Consider the following 25,686-nt stretch of genomic DNA (forward strand, 5'->3'; position numbering starts at 1 on the left):
TTTCGTCAAAATCCAAAATCACAATTTCCCGTCAACTTGAAAAATCATGTCTCTCGCCAAAACTGCAAAATCGTGTTTTCCAGCCCAAACTGTAATATCACAATTTCCCATCAAAACCGAAAACCATGTCTCCCCGTAAAAAAAAAATTGTGTATTCTCGTAAGAAATTATGTTTTCCCACTAAAAACATAAAATCGCATTTTTTCGTCAAAACCATAAAATTACATTTTCAGGTGAGGTGTCATCACCACAAATCCTATAAGGATTTTTAACGTTAAAAATCTTATATATAATCACAACCACAAATACAAACATAACTTTTCACGTCGAAACGTAACAAAATACGCAATAAATAATTTAAAAATTGATCAAATAAATTAATTTATTTCTTAAAAAGGACACCGCAAAAAAAAAGTGTTCAAAGTCGAAAAGAGCGGGAAAGGAGACGCCACGTGGAACTATCTCGGTTTAAAACAACGTTAACGTTAAACCGAACAGGCGCTTATCAGATCTAATCCCAAAGAGGGCTTAGGGGTTTATAAAACACAACACACAACAAGACCAACAAAGATCATCACTTTCATCACAATGGACAAGTACGAGAAGCTCGAGAAGGTCGGCGAAGGAACCTACGGCAAAGTCTACAAAGCCGTCGAGAAAGACACCGGAAAGCTCGTCGCTTTAAAGAAGACCCGCCTCGAGATGGACGAAGAAGGCATACCCCCAACAGCTCTCCGCGAGATCTCTCTCCTCCAGATGCTCTCTCAGTCTATCTACATCGTCCGCCTCCTCTGCGTCGAACACGTCCTCCAATCAAAAGACTCCTCTTCTTCTTCTTCTTCTCAAAAATCCAACCTTTACCTCGTTTTCGAGTACCTCGACACGGATCTCAAGAAGTTCGTCGATTCGTATAGAAAGGGCGCGAACCCGAGGCCGCTCGAGGCTGATCTTGTGATGAGGTTTATGTTTCAGCTTTGTAAAGGCGTGGCGCATTGTCATAGTCACGGTGTGCTTCACCGTGATCTCAAACCGCAGAATCTTTTGCTGGATAAGGAGAAAGGGATTTTGAAGATTGCTGATTTGGGTCTTGGTCGGGCTTTCACTGTTCCTTTGAAGTCTTATACTCATGAGATTGTTACGCTTTGGTATAGAGCTCCTGAGGTTCTTCTTGGCTCTACTCATTACTCCACTGGGGTTGACATGTGGTCCGTTGGATGCATCTTTGGTTAGTTTATCACCACTTGCTTTGACATGTTGTGTCTTTGGTCTAGTACTTACCGTATTGATGTTTGTTACTTGCAGCGGAGATGATTCGGAGGCAAGCTCTTTTCCCTGGTGATTCCGAGTTTCAGCAGCTGCTTCATATCTTCAGGTATTTTGATGCCACTGATACATGTTCATGAACTGATTTAGGATTATATCGCCAATGGTTCTTTTTTGGGTTTGTGGAGACTGCTAGGAACACCAACTGAGAAGCAATGGCCTGGTGTGATGACTCTGCGTGACTGGCATGTGTATCCAAAGTGGGAGCCTCAAGACTTGTCACGTGCTGTTCCTTCTCTATCCCCTGAAGGGGTTGATCTTCTCACGGTATGTTCTTCTTAATCTGCCCCTCTTATCTTTGTGTGTTCTTGGGTTCTTTCTGTTGGGTTTTCTAGTTGATGTCTATGTGTGTTGAGTGTGAGATTTAAAGTCTGAAGCTTTGAACAAAATGCAGAATATGCTGAGGTACAATCCAGCTGAAAGGATTTCAGCAAAAGCGGCTCTTGACCATCCTTACTTTGACAGCCTTGACAAATCTCAGTTCTGAAGCTGAACTTGTCTGAACAAAAGTCTCTCATCACCCTCTGGCAAAATTGCAATCTTGTTTTACTGATCAGACTTCTGCTTGGAGTCTGGAAGTTGATTGCTCAGCATCATCTTGGTGATTTTGTTTTTCTGTTGTTTGTTACTACTACATTAGTGTCTCTTGTATCGTGTGTTTGAGAGACTTCTACTTCCATTTAAATTTTAGATGACAAATTGCAACAAAGAGAGATGAATCCAAAATGCTCTGATCATTTTTTTTCTCAAGCAAGAATCATAGTAGTGTACATAAATGGGAGCTGAAACCCCCAAATGGTTCCTGCTTCATTACAATTACAATTGCTGCTCAAAGACTACAAGTTCACTAATCACATTACACATAAGAAAGCAAGATACAAAGAGATCTCCATAGCTACTCTTTGTATCTTGCTTACCATTTCCTACTATCCACTGATCTTCTGTATCTGCTTACAATATCAGATGATCAAATCCTGCTCGCTTGTTACAATATCTGTTTGTGTTACTATCTGGATGCCAAAGTCCAAAGATGGTTCCAGACAGAAATATGAACGCTGCAGGTGTCATGAATTCAGTTCTGCTAGCTTCTGTCAGCTCAGCGTTTTCACACCTTTCATGAACAAAAGCTCTATTAGCAAATATAAACACCCACAAATACATGCAAGAGACTGAAGGACTTGGGAACCGTGCCATCTTCGATTGATAGGATCTTCAAGGGAACATGACTTTGTAGCTCTCTTGAAAAACATGTATCCATGGACTGATGCAGATCAAACAAACACGAGTGCAGGTTTGAGTTAACACATAGCTTAGTTGACAAGTACTTCAATCTAGTCAAAGTACACAAAAAAAAACTTGGCGAATGAAAGTGGTGACGAAGGAGCTCAGTGAGAAGACAAGTGTTGTGTATATGTATTGCCTCTCAATCCACTAGACAAGCTTCGACTGATAGGCACTACCTGAATCAGAACTGGTTATGGACATAGCTAACATGAAACAAGAGTTAATATATACCCTTAATTTGTAAAAAAAATATTTTCATTTTTTTTTAATATTAAACTGTCTATGGTTGCAAAATCTTAGCTTTTCTTGAATGTAACTCATCTATGCAGAAAATATTTCATTTATTATTGATTAAATGATCCTAGTTCACGATAGACTTTGGAAACATTATAACATTTTTAGCAAGTCTCTTGAATATTTGTGATGATTTTGTAACAGACTTGTTTCATGCAAAAAGGTAAAACGTGCGTCATAAAGAAGTAACAAATTATCTCTGTCGTTTATTATTTCTGAGAACTTATCGAACTCATTATCATCACATTTTTTACATGCAGTGTTCGAAATATTCTGCTTTTATTTTTCGAAAAAGGGCTTGTGTTCGAAATATTCTTATAGCAGCGGTTTATGTTGAATGGTTCTAAATGGCTTTATTATTTGTTGTAAAGGAAAACTTTTATAACTTACAATTATTATTATATATATCCGACTTATCAGTCTCAACCACTACCTCCTTTTGTTGAACCATCCATACAAATACACTGTTCGACTTCATTTAAGGCCGAAACCAAAAACTGAAACAAAAGTTGTTTCTGTTCATGTGTAACATTAAGAACACACATGCATAAATTACATAACAAAAAGGGAACTACTATATACTTAAAAGCTTGGAAAAAAATCAATAAGATCTAAACATCTTGTCGAGAATGATGGTCAATGCCATGGCCACACGAGGCTCCATCTCCGGTTCAACTATAAGTTTGAACACATCTTTGCCAAAGGAACCTCCTCCAACCATTGCATCTTTCCTCTTGATCTCTGCCGTTTTCTTCTTGTTCCTCCTCACGTCTACTATTTTGCAGCTCCTCTGCCCGTACGATCCTTCAACCTCGTATAGTATTGTCTTCTTCACACTAACCCACGCCAAGCTCCTCTTGTTTGTTAGTATGCTAACGTTTTTCTTTGCTGTAAATATTGGGTCTCTTTGTGTTTCTCCATCGTATACCGCCCAGCAATCTCCCATGCTCAACTTCTGGTCGATAAATCAAGAAGAAAGGAAAATTCAAGACTAGTTTCATAATAAGGATTCACCACCAACGATAAATTGTTCTAGTGGCTAAAACTCTTTGATTATCTAATATGAAAAGTACCTTTCGGCGGATGGAGAGGAGAGGTAAGCCGGAAGCGTCCATAAGGACGATGTTGTCTTTAGGAGAGTTCATGTAGTTGTCAACCCTAAAGACAAGGTTTCCATTAGAGTTGTAAACTGTGAATCCATCGCAGTTGAAGAGAAGAGACTTCCTCCACACTGTTAAAACCACGGCTGCTTTACTATCACACAAGCTTTCCTCGTAAGTGTTTGGGAACTTTGGGTGAACTTTTGTCATTTTTCTTCTTGATTCTCTGTGTTTGTCTTTTCTTTGTGTGTTTGATGATTCTTGTTGGAGAAGATGAGTTGATATTTTGTTTGATGAAGGGGGTTGCGTGTTTATATATACAAATGTAGAAAGAGAATATGGTTGCGCAAATGAAAAGAATGGTCTCATCTTCTTGTATCCCACTAGAGGTATCATTTTCAGTCTATTACTATAAGATATCCAGTCTTTTTAATTTGTATATTAAATTAATGTATGCCTATATATAATCGAATATTATAGTACCGGTTTTAATTCACCTAAACTCCAACCAAATATTATATAGGAACATTATATTTTTATTCCAGATCTGGCCAATACTGGCCCTACAGAATAGCTTATGGTCTCATATTTAATATAAATCTAACGCAAGTTAGGAAAAAATCACTCACTAAGACCATCTTTAATGGGTTACTCTAATTTTTACTCTATGAACCAAAAAAAACAAATTACTCTATATTTAGAGTAAACCTATTTTTTACTCTATTATAGAGTAAAAATAGAGTATCATTGAAACATTTTTTACTTTAAACTTTATTTTAGAATGAAAAATAGAGTGGGATTGGAGATGCTCTAATCCTAAATCAAATAGTTGAGAAATTAACATGAGTAGTACAGTACACGACTAATCAAATACTGTTTGGCTATTGTAAGTTTTAAATATTATCGTTGTTTTATTAACATGCTATTTTATAAATTTTATTCTCTCAACTATATACTGAAGTTCAAGTTTCAAAAAAGAAAAAACTATATACTGGTGTATACTTTTAGACTAAAAATAATATTTTATTATTTTCCTAACATTTTTCTATTATAAATAGAGTTTTTTTTTTAATAAATAGAGAATATTATTGTCTCATGTATAGAAAGAAAAAAAGAATCGACAGCAAGGAAGACCTGCGGGCCATAATCTATTGTCTTTCCCGTGCATCTTTTTATAATGGAAAAAAAAAAGAATCTGTAGAAATATTCTTCATTTTCTTATATATTTCTGCAGAATTAGCGCTTTATTCTAAGCCAGTTACAAAAAAAAAAAAAAAAAAATTATTGCTTTATTCTCCAAAATTGAACCCAAAGTAATATATGATATACCCTAGTAGTCTATATCATAAACTGATAATCAATATGTATTCTTGATCCAAAACCTAATATAGTTAATTATTGGCTCTTTAAAACCAATTCTGTATCAGATATCAGATAATGTAGTTTTATAAAATCAAGCTTTTGAGTTATTACCATGAACATTTTGAGCCAAGGAAAACCATAATCTAGTGGAGCTGTGGAGGATAAGAATTGGTGGAAAGCAAAGTTCAGATATTGTATATAAATTCATAAAAACCAATTCAAAGTTTCAAACATGATCATGAAGTACACCAAATTTTAGCAAAAGAAAAAAACATGGTCATGAAGTAAAATGAGTTGATAAATCGAGTTTTGAACCAATCCTTGGTTTTAGTATGATATGAATATATGCTGAAAGGAGGACCACTGTACCATATCATTGATCATTATAAATAATTAAGCCTAAGAAGAAAGTATGTGGCTGAGAAACGATTAGCGGTGGGAAAAGAAAAGTAAAACCATTTCTAACAAAATTCCACTAAATTTTTTCTGATTAAAACTTTGATACTATTAAAATATCCTTGTTATATTTTTCCACGTCCGTTGGTAATAATGAATGTTCCACTTACGTTGACCTCTCATATTTATATTCCTTTTCGTTATCTATCGTTTGTTTACAGAAAGTGATTACGACCTTTGAGAGACGCGTCCCACTTTCACCAAAAAAAAAATTGGACTGAAAATTACGTGCTGCACTTTGAAGAATATGATCTCTTGCTCTCTCTTTATTGCACTGCAGATGTAGTACAGCCTAATTGTTCTTCCTACAAAATCAGATTCCTCACTCTATATAGTCTATACCATCTCATTATTCTCTCATCGTAGCTAGCTTTACCGTGTGTTTACATGCTCATTTTGCATTTTACCTCGTACGTCATCATAAAATGGGTATTACGTGAATGTCGCTTTTTAAAGTAAATCCTTAGCTAAACTTTCCGTTTCAGTGGATGAATCCATTTACCTATGCACTGCAAATGACTGGTATATTTTTAGAGTTGTTAAGGTACTTATAAGATCCGCTTAAGCTAGATGGAACTCAACATAATATATCATAGCTCAGAGTTCGATTTTCTTTATAGTTTTGTCAGCCTGTTCTTAGAATCTCCAATAAAATACTAAATATAAATAAATATCTAACATGAGACCACCAAAAATAAAACTACAACACACCTATGCGACTTTCATACCAACAAAGGGATCAGTTCGCAAAATGAACATTTTCCTTCAGGAAGGTTCAAGAATCAAAACCTTAAACATAATCTTTAAATAAAAACTGCAATCCAAATATTAGAGACAAAATCTTCCACTCAGAAATTAAAAATAAATAAATTAATTTAGTATATAAAATATACGAATCAATCCATTGTTCACCAATTATTTTTAGATTGTAAGCTCATCTAATTTATTGCAATAAATCGTATGATATTGATGGTCTAAATTTTTTTAAAAAATCAAGTAGAGTTTTTTTTAAGGAAATTTGACCAATAACCAACAAAAAAAAATTATATTTCACTAACCAACCATTTCCTTCCCTCTCTCCTTCTTTTTCTTCCTATCTCTCTCTACCCTCTTACTTTCAAAACTAATATTTTCTTCCAATATAGTTATTCAACAAATTAACCCTTTTTTTTTGCCGTGGCTTTGTGAAGTAGTCGTGTGTCTTTATAATTAGTAGGATGGCCATCTTACTGAAGAATGGTCATTTAGTATAGACAACGTGGTAGAATGACTAATAATTTGAATAAATTAGGTGATGACCATTTAGTATACAACTGTAATGAAAAAGACCATTTAGTTGAACAATATAAATACATATCTATCATCATCATCATCCTCAGCCTTAACCTATATTTCTCTCTTTTTCTTTCCCATGCATTCGGAAACACGTAAATCCCCTCATAATATATATATATATATATTATTTGGGCTTGTATCTCCTCACTAAATTTGATTCAGTCTCAAAATCGTATGAAGTAAAGATATATGCAAGTGTTAATATCAACAAAAATGACATTCCATGATTCAAACTGTGTTTTTTTGGTGGTATAATGGCAGTGTAAATCACTTATTCACTTAGTGAGTAATTTAACTTCGTTATTAAAAATGATTTCAACTCAAAATGATATCATTCTTTTTTTTTGTGAGCTGCCTATATATTAAAACCAAGTTCTGACCGGATCACAGAAGTTATTCCAAAGAACAATTTCAACCGACCATGTCTGGCTTTACATGGGAAAATAAAACGCTCAAACATATATAATGATAGTATTATTCATTACAAAGCTTTGTTATCCACGGAGAAAACTAACAATTTGTACTATTTTTTGATGGCTCCATTAACTTTACTAGTGTTGCACATTATCTTGAAATTATATATGTGATTAAGTGAATGCTTAGTAGGAAAATTATATAATTAGTTTTGCATCACGAAGATAATGATTTTTATAACTTTCTCAACTGTGTAAAGTGTAAACCGCTGCACTGAGAAATAGATAAAAATTCTCATCACTTTCAATTAAGTCAAAAGCAAGAAAAAAAACTGACACATGACACAATGGGAAAATAACAGGAGGAAAAGAATGGCACACCTCTATGCCAAAAATCATATACAACATCAAAGTTCCTTCACATACTCTTTTATATTAATCAAAGCTGATTTTAAATCATCTTGATCACGTCTCTTAGAAATCAATTTGCTATCAATTTTAAAACCCGCTTCTGCTTGCTCTCTTCCCTTCAGCATTTCTCACTGCAATGCATTCGAGTTTATGTACCCCCCAAAAATGAGATGTCTGCTCAACCACCAACTCTAATTCTTTTCTCTGCGTCCGTGACCTGCTTCTAAAGCATTGGCCTCGTGTAGATTTTTTTACTTTCTCATCAAGGGTTCACGTTACAGTCTCTCAAGAACCGATCTTCTCGATTCAGATGGTTTCTCCAATAGCTGAAATGTGGTTCTTCCTACAAAATCAGATTCCTCACTCTATATAGTCTATACCATCTCAATATTTTCTCATCGTCCCAGCTCTAGTCACGGCTTCATGTTCCCATTGTAGTGAAATGTGGCTGCTTTCATAAACCAGAAGCTTCTGGACTGTAGCAGAAGCTGAAGAACACCATGAACTCTAGAATGATTAATCATCTCTTTTCTCTCAAGTCATATTTCTCTACTCAGACACATATTTCATTGTCGGATATTGTTTACTCTCTATTTCTCACATGTGCAACTGCAAAGTGCTTTTTTTTTTTTTTGGCTAAAAAACTGCAAAGTGCTTATTACCCTCCTCGTTGAAGTATCTTTACATGTTGTATACGGATTCATCTCTTATAAGCTGCCTATGGATCCTCATAACAGAGGTCCAAGTCTTCATGTCTGTTCCTAGATAGTTTAAATTTGTTAGCAGTTAACTTAATTATAAATCATTACTTTAAGCGCATAACCGTAATTATATATATAACAAAACCAGTGTAGAAACTTATCACGTGCATAAAACGTTTGTCATAAAGAAGTAGCAACTTATCTCTCTGTTTTTTTCTTGATAACTCAACAATCAAACTCATGATCATCAGTCATCACTTTTGTCACGTGCAAAAATAACAAGTTATCATGCAGTGTTCAAAATGTTCTTATAGCAACGGTTTATGTTGATTTAGTCTCACCGATTTGGTCGGTTGAACCGTTCTAAATAGCTTTATGATTTGTTAGAAAAGAGAACTTTCATAACCAACAGTTGTTAAATATACTTATCACCCTCAACCACGCCTCCTTTTTGTGAACCATCCACACAAAATACACCGTTAATCGACTTCATTTATGTATAGTATCAAGGCTAAAATCAAAAACTGAAAACAAAAGCTGTTTCTGTTCATGTGTAACCTATATAAGAACACACATGCATAAACTACATAACAAAAAGGGAACTAATATATACTTACAAAAGCTTGAAAAATCAATAAGATCTAAACATTTGGTCCAGAATGATGGTCAATGCCATGGCCACGCGAGGCTCCATATCCGATTCAACTATAAGTTTAAACACATCTTTGCCAAAGGAACCTCCTCCAACCATTGCATCTTTCCTCTTGATCTCTGCCGTTTTCTTCTTGTTCCTCACGTCTACTATTTTGCAGCTTTTCTGACCATATGATCCTTCAACCTCGTATAGTATTGTCTTCTTCACACTAACCCACGCCAAGCTCCTCTTGTTTGTTAGTATGCTAACGTTTTTCTTTGCTGTAAATATTGGGTCTCTTTGTGTTTCTCCATCGTATACCGCCCAGCAATCTCCCATGCTCAACTTCTGGTCGATAAATCAAGAAGAAAGGAAAATTCAAGACTAGTTTCATAATAAGGATTCACCACCAACGATAAATTGTTCTAGTGGCTAAAACTCTTTGATTATCTAATATGAAAAGTACCTTTCGGCGGATGGAGAGGAGAGGTAAGCCGGAAGCGTCCATAAGGACGATGTTGTCTTTAGGAGAGTTCATGTAGTTGTCAACCCTAAAGACAAGGTTTCCATTAGAGTTGTAAACTGTGAATCCATCGCAGTTGAAGAGAAGAGACTTCCTCCACACTGTTAAAACCACGGCTGCTTTACTATCACACAAGCTTTCCTCGTAAGTGTTTGGGAACTTTGGGTGAACTTTTGTCATTTTCTTTCTTGATTCTCTGTGTTTATGTCTTTTCTTTGTGTGTTTGATGATTGTTGTTGGAGAAGATGAGTTGATATTTGTTTGATGAAGGTGGTTGCGTGTTTATATATACAAATGTAGAAAGATAGAATGTGGTGCTCAGATGAAAAGAATGGTCCCATCTTCTTGTATTCCACTAGAGGTATCGTTTTCAGTCTATTACTATAAGATATCTAGTCTTTTTAATTTATGTCATTAATCTAATTTATTCCTTTATATAATCCAATATTATAGTACCGGTTTTAATTTACCAAAACTCCAACCAAATATTATATAGGAACATGTATTTTTTATTCCAGATCTGACCAATACTGGCCCTACAAATTAGCTTGTAGTCTCATGTTTAATACAATTCCAATGCCAAGAGCTAGGAAAAAATCACACACTAACCCTAGATCAAGTTATAGAAGAAATTTACAGGAGTAACAAACTACTAATCGAATTTACAGGATAAAATCACACACAAACCCTAGATCAAATATATAATTGTTTTCTTAACTTGCTCTTTTATGTTTTATATTCTCTCTACAATATATTGGTGTGTATCTTTTAGACTAAAAATAATATTTTATTATTTTTTTCTTACATTTTTCTATTATAAATACAGAATATTATTGTCTCTTGTACAGAAAGAAAAAAAAGAATCTACAGCGACGAAAACCTACCGGCCATAATCTATGGGAAATTGGAGCCTATAGCAACGAAAAAAACAGTAATTCGTAGAGTAGCTATTTTACCTAATACACCAATATACCATGCATCTTTTATATAATAATACTACTATGCCCTCTAATACAACCGGTAAAACCTGTAAACAAAAAAACACTAATATATTAATACTTACCTAACACACATACATCGTGGCCTTTGGAGAATCACATACTGAGTTGTTTCTTTCCCATTTTTGATCCACATGGTAACCACCAAAACCATTTATGGAGTAGCTTTGCCTAGGAGATGCCCATCTGCAACGCCTCGCTTGGCTACTGACGGAAAGCTTTGCGCATCTGAAATCTATGGAGTCGTCGACAACGTAAACGGCACCGCCGCAAGGTTCGTCAACACTTCCTTCAATCGCTTTAATCTCTTTGGTTTACGAGGCGGTTACATGTGCTATTCCCATGGATGTCGTCAGTTACACATATATTTCTTGCTGGGAATGTTCTTGAATTGATCGGAGAAGATGAATAGTTTTTGTAACATTGTATTCTATACTATTTTATGCGTATGGAATAGAAATGTAAAACAATATGTATTATGAATGTTTTATTCATGTTATGTAATGTGAAATAGTATGTTACTATACTTATTTGTCATGTATCGTTCCATTTGATGATTAATAAAGAAAGTGTTATTTTGTTCACCAATATGTATTATACTATGTATTTTATTCCATTCTATTTGGGTTTAGGGTTTATACTTGGGTTTAGGGTTTAGTGATTAAGTTTTAGGGTTTAATATTTGGAAGGTATGGTTGAGGTTTGATAGTGCCCCTATCGTGTATTGTTTCATTTGATGATTAATAAAGAAAGTGTTATTTTGTTCACCAATATGTAATATACTATGTATTTTGTTCCATTCCATTTGGGTTTAGAGTTTATATTTGTGTTTAGAATTTATATTTGGATTTAGGGTTTATATTTATGTAAGAGTTTAGTAATTAGAATTTAAAGTTTAGTATTTATAAGGTGAGAGAGTATGATTAGGGTTAACATTAATTTTTTCTTTGCAATCATAGACATTCCATAAATTCATTAATATGTGCTATGTTATTTTCTTTGTTCCATTCTATATGGATTTTTGGTTTATATTTAAGTTTATGGTTTATATTTGGATTTATGGTTTACTGATTAGAATTTAGAGCTTAGTATTTAAGGATCGTGATAAGATTGGGATTTGGATATGATTAGTATTTAGGGGTTGTAGCTGGGGTTGTAATCATATACTATTTCGGTGATGTAGAATAGAATTCTCGGTGCATATGTATGTGGCTAATAAATGTATACGTGGATGACTCCACCAAAAGAAAGACATCATCTACTCTCTCTCACTTGTAACTGGAAACCTTTTAAACTGTGGGGTAAAACCGGATAAAATGGGACATAAATATCTGACATTTAATTATGTCAAAATCATTGTTACTTGTTTAATTTACCTCCCAAATGTAGCTATTACACAAATAAGCCCATAATCTATTGTCTTTCCACTCCAGTGCATTTTTTTATAATGGAAAAGGATTGTTTATATACGAAATGTTCTTCGGGTTCTTTATATATTTTTGCAGAATTATCACTTTGTTCTCCAAAATTGAACCCAAAGTAATGTATGATATAACCTAGTAGTCTATATGATAAACTGATAATCAATATGTATTCTTGATCAAAAATCAAATATAGTTAATTATTGGCTCTTTAAGACCAATTCTGTATCAGATAATGTATTTTTATAAAATAAAGTTTTTTTTGTTATTAGTAATGAACATTTTGAGCCTAGGGAAACCATAATCTAGTGGAGCTGTGGAGGATAAGAATTGGTGGAAAGCAAAGTTCAGATATTATACAATAAATACCAATTCAAAGTTTCAAACATGGTCATGAAATAAAATGAGTTAAGAAATGAAGTTTAGAACCAATCCTTGGTTTTAATATGATATGATGAAAGGAGGACCACCATATCATCATTCATCATTGTAAATAATTAAGCTTAAGAACAAAGTATGTGGCTGAGAAGCGTTTAGCGGTGGGAAGAGAAGAAAAACCATTCCCAATAAAATTACTAATTTTTTGATTAAAAGATATTATTAAAATATCCTTTGTGATATTTTTCCACGGCCGTTGGTAGTAATGAATGTTCCACTTACGTTGACCTCTCTTATTTATATTCCTTTCGTTATCTATCGTTTGTTTATAGACAAAAAGATTGTGGTTTCTGCGGCATATGTACACAAAAAGTGATTATGACCTTTGAGAGGTAAGACGCGTCCCACTTTCACCAAAAAACAATGGATTGAAAAGTACGTGCTGCACTTTGAAGAATATGTTCTCTTTAGTGCACTGCAGATGTAGTACAGCCTAATTGTTCTTCCTACCAAATCTGATTCCTCACTATGTATAGTCTCTATACCAAATTATTATTTCATAATCTTAGCTTGAGTGTGTGTTTTGTATGTTCATTTTGCATTCTACCTCGTACGTCATCATTAAATGGGTATTATGTGAATGAAGCTTTTTAAAGTAAAACCTTAAATAAATTATAGGTTTCAATGGATGAATCCATTTACATACATATGCGAATTTATCGTGAATGTTTATCACCAATGAAAATCGTGTCTTTGATTATTCTAAACCGGTTCACCAAAAATGAAACATTTCCATAAGCAAGGTTCGAGAATCAAAAACCTAAACAGAATTGTAACGTTCTGACTGTCTCCGTCAGTGGAACTCCACGTCCGCTCACGCAATCGATAGAGTGGAGACAGGCCCGGCCCGAAAAACTCTTTTAAAAGTTGGGGTGGAAGCATAAAAAGAAATAAAGACTGTCAAGTGGTCTTGAATCAAGTTACCTTCAAATGGAACATTAGCTCCTTTAACCATATGAGGTAGTGTGATAAATTTATAAAAATGGTCGAAATATACATCTAATTTATTTGCCGGAAGCAGATGCTTCTGCCCAGGACCGCTACTCGATGGAGACAATCAGTATATTAGATTTGTTATCACTCGTATGATAGTCAGAATCAATTTTTGAAAAATTACTCATTCTTTTACAATATTTCAGTTCAAGTACGCTTAATCATAAATTATTTTTGGGCAAATTATCAGAAAATAAATGTAATTAGTGACATATTAGGTAATTCAGTTTTTAGGAATCTTTTAATATATATTAACCACATATATCACTACGCCAAAATGTTACAAAATTCTTTAGGCAAACGCTGCATCCAAACCCATTTATGTTTATCACATACGTGAATGACTTGTGCCTGGAAGTAAAAGGCCAACCAAGATCGAATATAATCCGGTTTCCCACAAAATTCATTTCAGTAGAGCGTATGATATTGATAGAAAGTATTTTTCAAAAAAGCCAAATAAAATTAGTGTTTTTTGTTTTGTTTTGTGAGATTGACGTTGTGTGACTTTGTAATCAATTGAATGGCCATTTAACTAGGTGAATGGCCATTTAATAAAAAAAGTATAGACGTGTTCGAATGACTATTAATCTGTATAAATTAGGTGATGACTCATGACCATTTTAGTGGACGACTTTGAACACCATTCAGGTAAACATAAGTACATAATTACATAAATAAAATGCGTATAGCATCATCAACCCATCTTTCTTTCTTTTTTCCCATGCATTCGGAAATACGTGCATATGCATAATGCATATAATATTGGCTTGTATCTTCATTAAAATTAATTCAATCTCAACATCCTATGAATAAATAATATATGCCATACTTTAAATCGACCAAAAGGGTACATGACATGATTCAAAAACTGTTTATGCGATTCAACAGCAGTATAAATCACATCTTCGCTTACCTAGTAATTTAAGCTATTCGTTCTCAACTAATTCTATTTTTTAAAGACTCCATAAACTTTAGTAGTGTTGCATATTATCTCGAAATTATATATGTGATTTAGTGAATGCTTAGTAGGAAAATAATATAATTAGTTATGCTTAACGAAGATCATGATCTTTATCACTTTCTGATCTGTGTCAAATGTTAAACTGGTGCACTGAGAAATAGATAAAAATTCTCATCACTTTCTATCAAGTCAAACGCAACAAAAGTAAAAACTGACACATGAACAATGGGAAAATATAACACGAGGAAAAGAATTGGCACACACCTCTTTGCCAAAAATCATATACAACATCAAAGTTTTCTTCACATACTCTTTTTTTAATCAAAGCTGATTTTAAATCATCTTTGATTAAGTCTCTTAAAAATCAATTTGCTATCAATTTTAAAACCCATTTCTGCTTGCACTCTTCCCCTTCAGCATTTCTCACTGCAATGCATTCGGGTTTATTTACCCCCACCAAAAATGAGATGTCTACTTAACCACCAACTCTAAATCTTTTCTTTGCGTCTGCCTGCTTCTAAAGCATTGGCCGTGTAGCTTTTTACTTACTCTCATCAAGGGTTCACGTTACAGTCACTCAAGAATCGATCTTCCCGATTCAGATGCTTTCTCCAATAGGTTTTGTACTGTGGGATTCCCAGCTCTAGCCACGGCTTCATGTTCCCATTGTAGTGCAGAGTGGCTGCGTTTTTTATCGTTTGGGTATTGATGTAGTAGTCATAACCAAGCCCTGACAGAGCCCATTTGTCGTCAAGAGTATAAACTTTGTCTTGAAACGTAAGCAAACTTGCTTGCAATGCAATTGCTTCCCTCGACTCACCTCCACCACCCATCTGCTGCGCATAAAATCGAAAGCCATCGCTCAGAAACATACAAAATCACCTCACATCTATTCTAGGTTTTTCAGAAACTGACCTGTTTGTAAAATTTCTGGTATGTTTCTGAAACTCCCAGTTCCCTCCATCTAGCAAGATCAATGACATTCAATCCGGACATCCAGAGACAAGCGTTAGCATCAAAACTTTCTCCCTTGAGACTCTTTAGCTGACCCAACCTCACAGAGCACTCCTTCACTGCGCCATTCACTTTTCCTTCCATATCAAGCTCCCAAAGAGGAGACAAGTCTCGCTGGACTACAACGTCATGATCCAGAATCACAACTTTTTTCAACTTGTGAAATATCTTTGGGAGGAGATAGTGAGATTGAGAGAACAGGGATAAGTAGTGTGTTCGTTTCCCTTGTGACGCCAAATTGTCACCGCTGAGGAAGGAGACACGGAACTCCGCAGGCAAAGAAAGCTTCACATCAGAATTGTCCAGCTCGAGTTTTTCAATGTTCAATACTTGAATAGCCGCTTGTTTGCTGGGATTCCTGATAAACCATTGTTTCATCGCAAAGTAATTCTGCTCGTTTGTTAATACATGGAAAACAAAGTTTTTACTTTCCTGAAACATCAACAACCAACCAAGAGTTAGATATAAAGGTTCTATGACTGCAAGAAAAAATAGAAACACAAAGTAAAGGAAACTGGATTTGATACATTACCCTTGCGTGTAAAACAGTTGAGTTGATAACAACGGAAGATGCAAGTATATTGTCGGAGATGATAACAAAGTGAAGCAATGAGGGATCTGAAAATTTCTCATTGTCCTCAACATCAACTGAACCTGACTTGAAATACTCCACAGTTAGTCTCATTGACAAGCAATGAAGACTCTTAGGCATTGTATGCACTGCAAGCTGGTAGAGGAACACACTCTGTTTCATGTGGAAAGTAGCTTCATCTTCAGTCAAATCTAGGATCTGTCTCAGTTTCTTGTCAACATTGTTACAGTCGACTGGAAAAGACTTTGCCTTTGAAATTACAGCTTCCATCTTCTCAAACTTTTTATCAACCCTGACAGATCAGTGGAACGAGATGGACAATAAGTACGATTAAGGGAAACTAACATATGACTCTATACATAAAACCTTCATCTCAAAGAGAACAAACAACATGCTCTCCAATCATCTAGTGCATTATTCTTATGCTGGTTTAAGATATTGGCACAGACAAGTCTTTAAAATAAGAGTATTTTTGGGTGTGATGCACATTGAACAAATGAAGAGTGAAAATTATGACTAAAATTATGAAAGCAAGTAAACCACTAGAAAACAGGACGCCCAGTACAACTAGATCCGACTCTACGGGACTAACTATCAGTACAAACATGATTAAACCAAACTGGTAAAGAACTTACTGTGGTGGAAGATCAGCATCTGCTGAACTTACAATAAGAATACGCTCAAACTCTTGGATATTTTGTTTCATATCTCGAGTCAACTTGCTTTGAGAAGGCATTTTAGCAATACTTGGATAGTATGCCCTAGCCACAAATAGGAGGTCCTTCATGTGCTTCACCTTAGCATCTTTCATGGGTTCCTTATTTTCCTCCCTCCAGAGGCAGTAGCTCCCATATTTCACCTGACAAGTTCTCTGAGTTTCATCAGCATTTACTGTTTCCCCCTGAACACCTTTGTGCGAGACTTCGGTTTTTGTTTTCTGTTTACAGAATAAGGTTAGCTTGAGACGACTGGTGAGAGAGACAAAAAAGACTACTACAGAAACCACGTAATCATTCGTACATTAACATGGCTTGGGTTGGCAACAACAGCTGGGGACACGGGTAATCCTGCGGATTAAATGAGGACAAGACGTAAAGTTGCGGTCAAAAACAAAATAAAATACTGGGAGAGGAATTTCAAGAAAGTGGAACATGTATAGTAAACCTCTGTTTTTAGAATCACTGATGCTTGTCCTATTCATATCTCTGGGAACCACGTTTATGTCGATTTTCTAGCATGTGAAACAAGAAAAAAAAAGAGTTAGTATAAAAAGGGTTACAAACACATCTCACACACACAGAACAAATTCTATACCTCGCCCAACACATGTTGAGATACATAAAGCAACATAATTCATGAATGTATTTCAGCTTCCCGGTCACATGAGATAGTCAAATAAAAAAAATCACTCATTCATCTAATTTTGTACCCCTTAAACAACATCACACAAAAGAATGCAAGATATAACAAGTGACTGACTGCCTACAGCCTCTTCTGCTCTAGTTTGTTTGCTGGGCCAAAAAAGTTTAAAGATTCACTAATTAAATACAGGGCATCTTGCATAAGGTTCCATAACTCAAGCAGAAAGTTTACTTTTCTTCTTCTTAATATTAGCATTCTTCAATGCCAAGAACCATGACTGAATACATTCTTCAATGGTGGAAAATCAAACATACATAGACCAGATCTGAATCAAGTGTGTCAACTTGAGAGCAGTGGGGTAAGACAAAGAAGGGTTCCAACCATTATGGAGATCTAATTCTCCAGGTATAGGAAAAGATCTAAGCTTTTATAAAAAGAAAAGAACTAATCTATGCTACAACACAGAAATCGAACAAGTCAATGCCTTCAGTCTACACCGAAAGAATAACAAGATTGGAAACATTAACGCCAAGAACCATGACTGAACTCATTCTTCAACGTTGGAAAATAAAACATATACAGACCAGATCTGAACTGAACTGAGTGTGAGCAGTAGGTAAGACAATGAAGCGTTCCAACCACTATAAAAATCTAATCTTTTTTTTTGTTAAAACAACAAGAACAACAACTAACCTATACTATAACACATAAATGGAAACAAGTCGATGCCTTTGGACTAACCTTGGGAAGCACTGGATTGATTTTCTGGAGAACCTGATCGACTCTGTTAGATAGATCTCTCTGCAAAATCGAGCAAGGAAGATCAAGAACCAGCATACGAATTAAATCGAAATCAACGAAACGAGGGTAAACAAAATACCTGTGAATGTTTGGTAGCATTGATTCTGCTTCTCTCGAACTGATTTTTCAAAGAAACGTTACTTAACCACATAGAGAAACCCAATTAAAGAAACGTAATAATGCTTACAGGAGAAGAAGGCTGGAGAGTGACGATTCCTGAAGCAAATATGAGCAGAGATGAGAATAGATCTGAAAAGAGAGATCTGAAGCGTGGAGGACAAGAAAGTACCTGGAGAGTGAAAGCTGTTGTGGAGGCCGAGCAAGAAAGCAAGAGGAACCAGCATTGAGAGGATTACGAGAACCAACACTCCAATCACCAGAACTTTCCACCGGCGTTTCCCTCCTCCGCCGCCGCCTCCGCCACCGACTCCTCCGCCTTTCATATTTCCGATTTAGATTGAATCAGTGCCTTTCGCATTGGATCTCAACAACGTCGGCGACGATGCTCAATCCACACTCTCGTTTACTCGACGCCAATGTCTCTCTCTCTCTCTCCCCCTCGCTTCACATACACACACTCACTCTCTCTAGCTTTCTCGCTCTAAGTAGGCGCTGCACTAGTTAGCCCGATCGCATCGTCCCTTTACTTTTTTGCTAATTTGGAAGAGGATGGAAGAGAGAGAGATACACTCTATTCGCACGTGTGTGGCGTTTCCGCCGTTCGATTATTCAGTCCACTTGCAAGATCTGTCTTCTGATCATAACACGTGTCTTTCTTCACACGGTGGTTACTTATTTTCATTTTTTTATTTTTTTATTATTTATAGTCTCCCCGACAAAACCAATACTCCGGGATGCCTAGCTTTATTCGTCACCGTCAACGCCATTGACAACGCAGATGCACTTGGTGATGAGCTGAGACGATCAAATTACCGAAAGATCGAAGCTTTTATCCAATTATTACTGTCAAAATGCGTTTGTTTAAGCTTCTGGTATGTACGTTTTTTTACATTAGTCGTGTAATGTTTATTTTCTTCTGTTTCAATGTGATGCAGTGACTGTTCGAGCATCGCAAGGAAAGCTTTGGCCTTTGCGCATAACAAGACTGTTCATTTGACAACAAGGGAAGTGCATTTCGCAAGCTCCATTCTAGTGTCTCTTGACTTACCGTACAGGTATGACGCTACAGTAAGCACACGGTGCATACCTTTTCAAAGGATCCAGAGGACATTACCAGGGAGGATGAGATTGTGGTTGCACTCGCGGGTGTACCTAATCTTGTTTGTGGAAGTTGGCTGAAGCCTTGAGCTGTTGTCATTGGTGTAGGACTCATACGTTCCAGTAAATAAAGACTCATACAAGAGCATGACAACCATTATGATACAGAGAACCTTAGGTTAGAGGTTAAATGAAAAGACCAAACTGTTTTTTTCTTAGGTTTTGTTTTGTTGTTTCTGGTTAGACATTGAAGCATGTGATATGATCATAAGCGTCTTGTTGGGGATGTATGTTACGAGGAAGCTTTAGGTGTTTCCTCAGCAATCACTCCTGTGCCTGGAGGAGACGGACCCATGACGATCGCCATTTTACTATGCAATGCTGCCAAGCGGATATCCATGATCTGATAAATGGTATCTATCTCTGTCATGTAACTAAATTTTGTTTAAACAAGGGGTTGATGACAAATTCACAAATCCCTTTTTAACTTGAATTATCATGTTGTTGCATGCTATGGTTTCTGATATAAAGCTCTTCTATTTATCATATACTCATGAATATCAAGGTCAACATAACCGCACCGAGGAGAGTTTAATGCTTTGTTGTTGTAGTTCCTGGTTTCTAGATACAGTCCAATGTTTTTTTGTTTCATTGACTCTTTACAAGATGGGGAGTCATATAACGCATGTGAGAGACGACGTTAGTTGGCCAATTATAAAGAAAATAAACTAATTGTAACTTCTTTATTTTTTGCAAGTTCATTTACCAGCAACAATACAGTGGAAGTATGGCGCGTTTCATATGCCACTGATTCTTTTTTCTTTCCACTGGAATAAAAATAAAAAAGTTACAATTAGTTTATTTCCTGTATAAAAATGAAATACTAAAGCATGCATATGTAAGCAATAAAAATAATTAAAGACATAATTGTGCAAATAGTGAAAAGGAAGCGGTGGTTGGAATCCTAAAAGAAGCAATATCATGGAAAGAGTACAAGGACCATAGAAAGTTAGAAACTAAACTAAAAATTGTCGATTAGAATCTGAAATAAAAAATTAGCAAAATAAAGTGAAGAAACATTCATTCATCATCAAAGCGTTACAGAAAAAATCTTAACTAACTCAGTTCCCGAAAGGACTGAAAGCACACCATCATACCACTCAAGTTTCCCCCAACAGTCTCCTTTGTCTTTTTTAAGCGCTATCACGGCACAATATATGGTTTCCATGTGAGACACAAGAATATTAGATTTTCTACTCCAGAAAACCAGCATCTTTCCACCACCATAAGCCGTTAATTTAACATAAGAACCATAACCAGAAAAACGACGAGGCAACTTAGGTAGTCCTACCAAACCCTTCAAATCTCTCCACCTTGTCTTGTCGGTGTCATACCATCTCAGAGCTCCTTCTTTAGAAACAGAGTAGAGAACATTATCAATCTCGCAGTAAGATTCCGAATACTTAATTTCACCCACACTTGGATCTATTTCAACCAGCTGGTCCCATTTACCTTGCTTTGAATTGAAAGCAAACACCCAACCAAATATATTAACCGCGTGGAGATTTCCGTTAAAATTAAAAAGGTGACTGGCTTGGTCCAATACACAACAAGGGATATCCCAAGTTTGCGTATTTGTGTTGAATACCTGGAGCAAGCTCTTCCAGGAAGCATATTGATGGTAGCGTCGTCCTAGTACAAATATATTTCGATCAAGGACAATGGCAGAAAGTGACCCTAGCTCCATTGGCATGCTGGGAGCCTTACGCCACATGTGAGACTTGCAATCAAGAATCGAGACACTAGAGGTGGGCGTGGTTTTATCTGCTTGGCCAATGTTGTAGATATCAGAACCAACAGCCACAAGATCTGAATAACCAAAACCCAAACCCGCCACACGAGGAGAATCATCACCGGGCATTGGGACGCTAGCCAAAACATAGCCGCCACTACTCTTACTCTTGGAGGAGAGGGTGTACCACTTATAAGAACCCAACCCGAACCTCAAGCACACATAGAGACAACTCTCCGTGAGGCCCAAGACTGACCTGACCTTGTAAAGCTCAGGTGAAACCACCATAGATCGAAAGCTCTTGGAGACTAGTGACAGAGTACGATAGTACAATATTGGAACGCGTGCCACGATCATCACTAGCAAATCGTCCGGAAGTGACAAAGATGCCAATATCACATCATCGGATGTGTATGGAGTTGGCTTCTTCTTCTTCTTCCCCCTAGTACTCGTAGTCGTTGTCTTCCTCTTCAATACGAACTCTCCCTTGTTCAAGAAATTGTAATGAAACCGATAGATAGTACTCTTCTAAGTGCTATAAAGCTCTGGTTGCAATTGCAAATATAATTCAATCATAAAGTGGTTTTTTACAAAGACCTAAGGTGTCTCTATATATACTAAGCGACTAAAAGATCCTAATTCTAATATCTAAAGTAATAATCTCTATAGGATTTATAATTATCTTTATGAAAACATAACTATGATAAAAGGAAAATAGAAGCTACGCTGCATTAAGGTGAAACATACCTATGAAAACCGTTTGGTTTTATTTTGAAAACATAACTATGATAAAAAAAAAAAAAGGAAAATAGAATCTACGCTGCATTAAGGTGAAACATAACTACGCTCTTTTCCATCTAGTTACGCTCTTTTCCATCTAGTAACGGTTTTTATCAGTTTTAGAAGTTGAAACCAAATAATGGAGCAATTAATGCAAAATCTATAAAAAAATAAAAATACATAACCTCAAAAATAAAATAATAGACAAATATTTAATATAAAATCATATAAGTTACTTAAGTGATTTTTGATTAGGTGTTATTGTGAATTTTAGAATTAATTTTCTTAATTTTATTGGTTGTTGGTATTTGAATTTTCATTTATTTAATTAAAATTTTAAAAATAATATTAATTCTAGAACTATCTAATCTACATTACCGTACAAACAATTAAAAAAGATATAAGAATTACCCAAACCATATCCAATTTCAATTCGGTTAAGGCGGTTCCAGCTCCAGAGAAAAGAAAAAAGAATAAAACACGATTCCGAATCCAAATCTCCATTTTCAAAGAGAGAGAAGAAGAAACATCTCCATTCTCCGAGAGAGAGAGAGAGAGATCTGAGTCGTCTCCCAATGCGAAGGAAACAAACGAGAGTGTAGAACAACAAAAATGGCGTGGCAAAAAGAGAAGATCGTCGGAAGCTGCTTCGCCGTCGGAGCCGCCTTCGCCGTCGGAGCTTCCTTCCTCCACCTCTTCCTCAAAGGCGAGCTCCCCTTAGGCTTAGGCCTAGGTCTACCCTTCGCTCCCTTCAGGAAACGAAAGCCAGTCCGCGTCTACATGGACGGATGCTTCGACATGATGCACTACGGCCACTGCAACGCGCTCCGGCAGGCGCGTGCTCTCGGCGACCAATTGGTCGTCGGCGTCGTCAGCGACGAGGAGATCATAGCTAATAAAGGACCTCCCGTTACGCCTCTTCACGAGAGGTGATGATGATCTCTCTCTCTCTCTCTCTCTTTTGATTCTTTGTTATCGCTTTATTGTGTTTGTTCTGATTTTGTGTGTGTTTTAGGATGATAATGGTGAAGGCTGTTAAGTGGGTGGATGAGGTTATTCCCGACGCTCCTTACGCGATCACGGAGGAGTTCATGAAGAGGTTGTTTGATGAGTATCAGATTGATTACATTATCCATGGGGATGATCCTTGCGTTCTTCCTGATGGAACTGATGCTTATGCGTTGGCTAAGAAGGCTGGGAGGTATAAGCAGATCAAGCGCACTGAGGGAGTTTCCAGCACTGATATCGTTGGTAAAATCTTACATCGTCCCTTGTTGTTTAGACGAAAGGTTTCGTTTTTTTAATGTGTTAAGGGGAGATACGAGCTGCATTTCATGTTTATGTTATTAAGTGTTTTTGATAGGTTTGACTAATCACATAAAGATTATAACTTTGTTCGAATTTGTGCAGGTCGCATGCTTCTCTGTGTAAGAGAGAGATCGAACAGTCAGAGTCATTCGTCTCTGCAGAGGCAGTTTAGCCATGGGCATAATAGCCCAAGGTTTGAGGACGGAGCTTCTTCTGCTGGTGGTACTCGCGTCTCACATTTTCTTCCTACTTCCCGCAGGATCGTTCAGTTCTCCAATGGCAAGGTGTGTGGAGTCTTAAAGAGTCTTCTTTTCTTTGTGTTTCTACCTGTTTAGCTTACTCAGCCAAATAACTTAGATCTTTGGAGTTTTGTAGATCTATATTTTGCTTACTGATATAGTAGGTTGAACAGGTGCATGACTCTTGACTTCTAATAGCTTTGCAAGTGGTTCTTGGCTCTCTTTTTCAGCTGTTTTAATCATTAAAGAGAATGGATAACATTGTCTGGTTCTTGCTTTCTGAAACATAATTAGTTAATCCTTTCACTATGACCATTTCATCAATCATTGGGTACTTCTTATGTGTGTTATCTATAATTTTCGTATTGAGTGACAGAAGGTTGCTTCACATCTTATTTTTATCGCTTATGTCAATTTATGTCCGCTAGATTTAACTTAAGATATTCCTCGATTGATTTAGTTTTCTCCATATCATTTTGTATATTGGGTTAATCAAGCGTACATGCTTATGGTGACAGGGGCCAGGGCCTGGTGCACGCATAATTTACATAGATGGTGCGTTTGATCTTTTCCATGCTGGCCATGTTGAGGTATAGTAAGTTAAATTGTTGCAGACAAAATATTACTGAGCGACCCTCCGTTTTAATTCACCAATGTTGATGATACCTGTTCTTGATTATTCAATACTTACAGATTCTCAGGCGTGCTCGAGAGCTGGGAGACTTTCTTCTTGTTGGAATACATAATGACCAGACTGTCAGGTTAGAAAAGGCTCATCTTTAGCAGATTGCTCTATAGTGATTGTCTCAGTTTTTGTTTCGTTTATCTTTGTCTTTTCCTGTCCTGGCAATTGTGATGGTGGCTAATCAAATTTAATTGGCAATATGAGTGTTGACCAAAAAGTTGGTGTTAAATAAATACTTCTTGTCCCCATTCTGGTTTAGATTTGCATAATTGCATCTCTGCTTAAATTCGTTGGACCAGACCAAACTGTGCTTGTTTGTTATACGTTGATGTGCAGTGGTAAAAGAGGAGCGCAACACCCAATCATGAATCTCCATGAAAGAAGCTTAAGTGTTCTGGCATGCCGCTATGTAGATGAGGTGATAATTGGTGCTCCATGGGAAGTGTCAAAAGATACGGTGAGATTCTCTGCTCTTTACTTAACAACGCCCAAATGGCTTTCATGTAAAGCTAATTTTGACAATGATTTGGATATTGCAGATCACGACATTTGACATTTGGAAAGTGGTTCATGGGACAGTAGCCGAGAGCGATGATTTTCAAAAGGTAAAACGAGATTTATACAAGTTAGAATACAAAGAGCTGGATTTTCTCTAAGATTCTTGTTGAATGATTTGACAGGAGGAAGGTAACCCGTATGCTGTACCAAAAAGCATGGGCATATTCGAAGTACTAGAAAGCCCTCTTGATATCTCAACCTCCACCATAATCAAGAGGATTGTAGCAAACCATGAAGCTTATCAGGCAAGTTTATCTTCTTCTTCTTCTTTTTTTTATCGTTCCTCTTGTTGCTTCACTCTGGCCAATGTCTCAGTCAATGTCTTTGTGTGCGAATACAGAAACGTAATTTGAAAAAGGAAGCTAGTGAGAAGAAGTACTATGAGCAGAAGTCTTTTGTGACCGGTGACTAAATAGAATGAGAAGCTATATATGTTTTAGAAGACAAAAACCATCTTCAGGATGTGAATCCCTTATTTCTTTGTACTGGCTATAGTACCTTACATATTACATTTTGAATTCTCTAGTTCGTACTTTACATAGGGCATTGATGGTTGTAGTACCATTTGCTTCTTTGTATTTTCTTCAATTTTGGGATGTTTCATTATATTTTTTGACTTTCGCTCAATCAAATTACAATGATTATGAACTTGAATTTTATTAGATTACAGGCACATAATCGTCACTCTGT

At 36.1% G+C, this 25,686-nt stretch overlaps 6 protein-coding genes across 7 annotated transcripts; 2 read left to right on the forward strand and 4 right to left on the reverse strand.

Annotated features, from left to right (window-relative positions):
• The first annotated feature begins 200 nt into the window (after positions 1-200).
• On the forward strand, positions 201-2,073 carry LOC103857798 (cyclin-dependent kinase B1-2). Its single transcript, XM_009135027.3, has 4 exons — positions 201-1,225; positions 1,303-1,372; positions 1,452-1,590; positions 1,718-2,073. Exons 1-4 carry the CDS (start codon positions 589-591, stop codon positions 1,808-1,810), a joined length of 939 nt encoding a protein of 312 aa, XP_009133275.1. The 5' UTR covers positions 201-588; the 3' UTR covers positions 1,811-2,073.
• A 1,241-nt stretch (positions 2,074-3,314) lies between these two features.
• Positions 3,315-4,370, reverse strand: LOC103857799 (protein LURP-one-related 8). Its single transcript, XM_009135028.3, has 2 exons — positions 3,975-4,370; positions 3,315-3,856 (listed from the first exon to the last, which is right to left on the reverse strand). The coding sequence occupies exons 1-2, from the start codon at positions 4,368-4,370 to the stop codon at positions 3,503-3,505; spliced, it is 750 nt and encodes a 249-aa protein (XP_009133276.2). The 3' UTR covers positions 3,315-3,502.
• A 4,775-nt stretch (positions 4,371-9,145) lies between these two features.
• Positions 9,146-10,166, reverse strand: LOC103857801 (protein LURP-one-related 8). The gene is made up of 2 exons (XM_009135029.3): positions 9,780-10,166; positions 9,146-9,661 (listed from the first exon to the last, which is right to left on the reverse strand). Exons 1-2 carry the CDS (start codon positions 10,014-10,016, stop codon positions 9,311-9,313), a joined length of 588 nt encoding a protein of 195 aa, XP_009133277.1. The 5' UTR covers positions 10,017-10,166; the 3' UTR covers positions 9,146-9,310.
• Positions 10,167-14,805: 4,639 nt separating this feature from the next.
• Positions 14,806-19,073, reverse strand: LOC103857802 (probable galacturonosyltransferase 7). Of its 2 annotated transcripts, none has more exons than XM_009135031.3 (10): positions 18,706-19,073; positions 18,604-18,632; positions 18,496-18,534; positions 18,357-18,416; positions 17,418-17,484; positions 17,274-17,320; positions 16,889-17,190; positions 16,194-16,545; positions 15,563-16,093; positions 14,806-15,483 (listed from the first exon to the last, which is right to left on the reverse strand). In XM_009135031.3, exons 1-10 carry the CDS (start codon positions 18,857-18,859, stop codon positions 15,202-15,204), a joined length of 1,863 nt encoding a protein of 620 aa, XP_009133279.1. In that variant the 5' UTR covers positions 18,860-19,073; the 3' UTR covers positions 14,806-15,201. The 2 variants fall into 2 exon arrangements, with proteins under 2 accessions (XP_009133279.1, XP_009133280.1); XM_009135032.3 differs by having other exon boundaries at positions 15,202-15,480.
• Positions 19,074-19,926: 853 nt separating this feature from the next.
• Positions 19,927-22,303, reverse strand: LOC103860047 (F-box/kelch-repeat protein At5g51250-like). The gene is made up of 3 exons (XM_018657312.2): positions 22,292-22,303; positions 20,792-21,954; positions 19,927-20,068 (listed from the first exon to the last, which is right to left on the reverse strand). Exons 1-3 carry the CDS (start codon positions 22,301-22,303, stop codon positions 19,927-19,929), a joined length of 1,317 nt encoding a protein of 438 aa, XP_018512828.2.
• A 347-nt stretch (positions 22,304-22,650) lies between these two features.
• Positions 22,651-25,650, forward strand: LOC103857803 (ethanolamine-phosphate cytidylyltransferase). The gene is made up of 9 exons (XM_009135033.3): positions 22,651-23,135; positions 23,222-23,457; positions 23,617-23,798; positions 24,272-24,343; positions 24,447-24,514; positions 24,775-24,895; positions 24,978-25,043; positions 25,119-25,241; positions 25,337-25,650. The coding sequence occupies exons 1-9, from the start codon at positions 22,819-22,821 to the stop codon at positions 25,406-25,408; spliced, it is 1,257 nt and encodes a 418-aa protein (XP_009133281.2). The 5' UTR covers positions 22,651-22,818; the 3' UTR covers positions 25,409-25,650.
• Positions 25,651-25,686: the final 36 nt, after the last annotated feature.

The sequence above is a fragment of the Brassica rapa genome, chromosome A03 (assembly GCF_000309985.2).
Source record: "Brassica rapa cultivar Chiifu-401-42 chromosome A03, CAAS_Brap_v3.01, whole genome shotgun sequence".
NCBI classification, from domain to species: domain Eukaryota; kingdom Viridiplantae; phylum Streptophyta; class Magnoliopsida; order Brassicales; family Brassicaceae; genus Brassica; species Brassica rapa.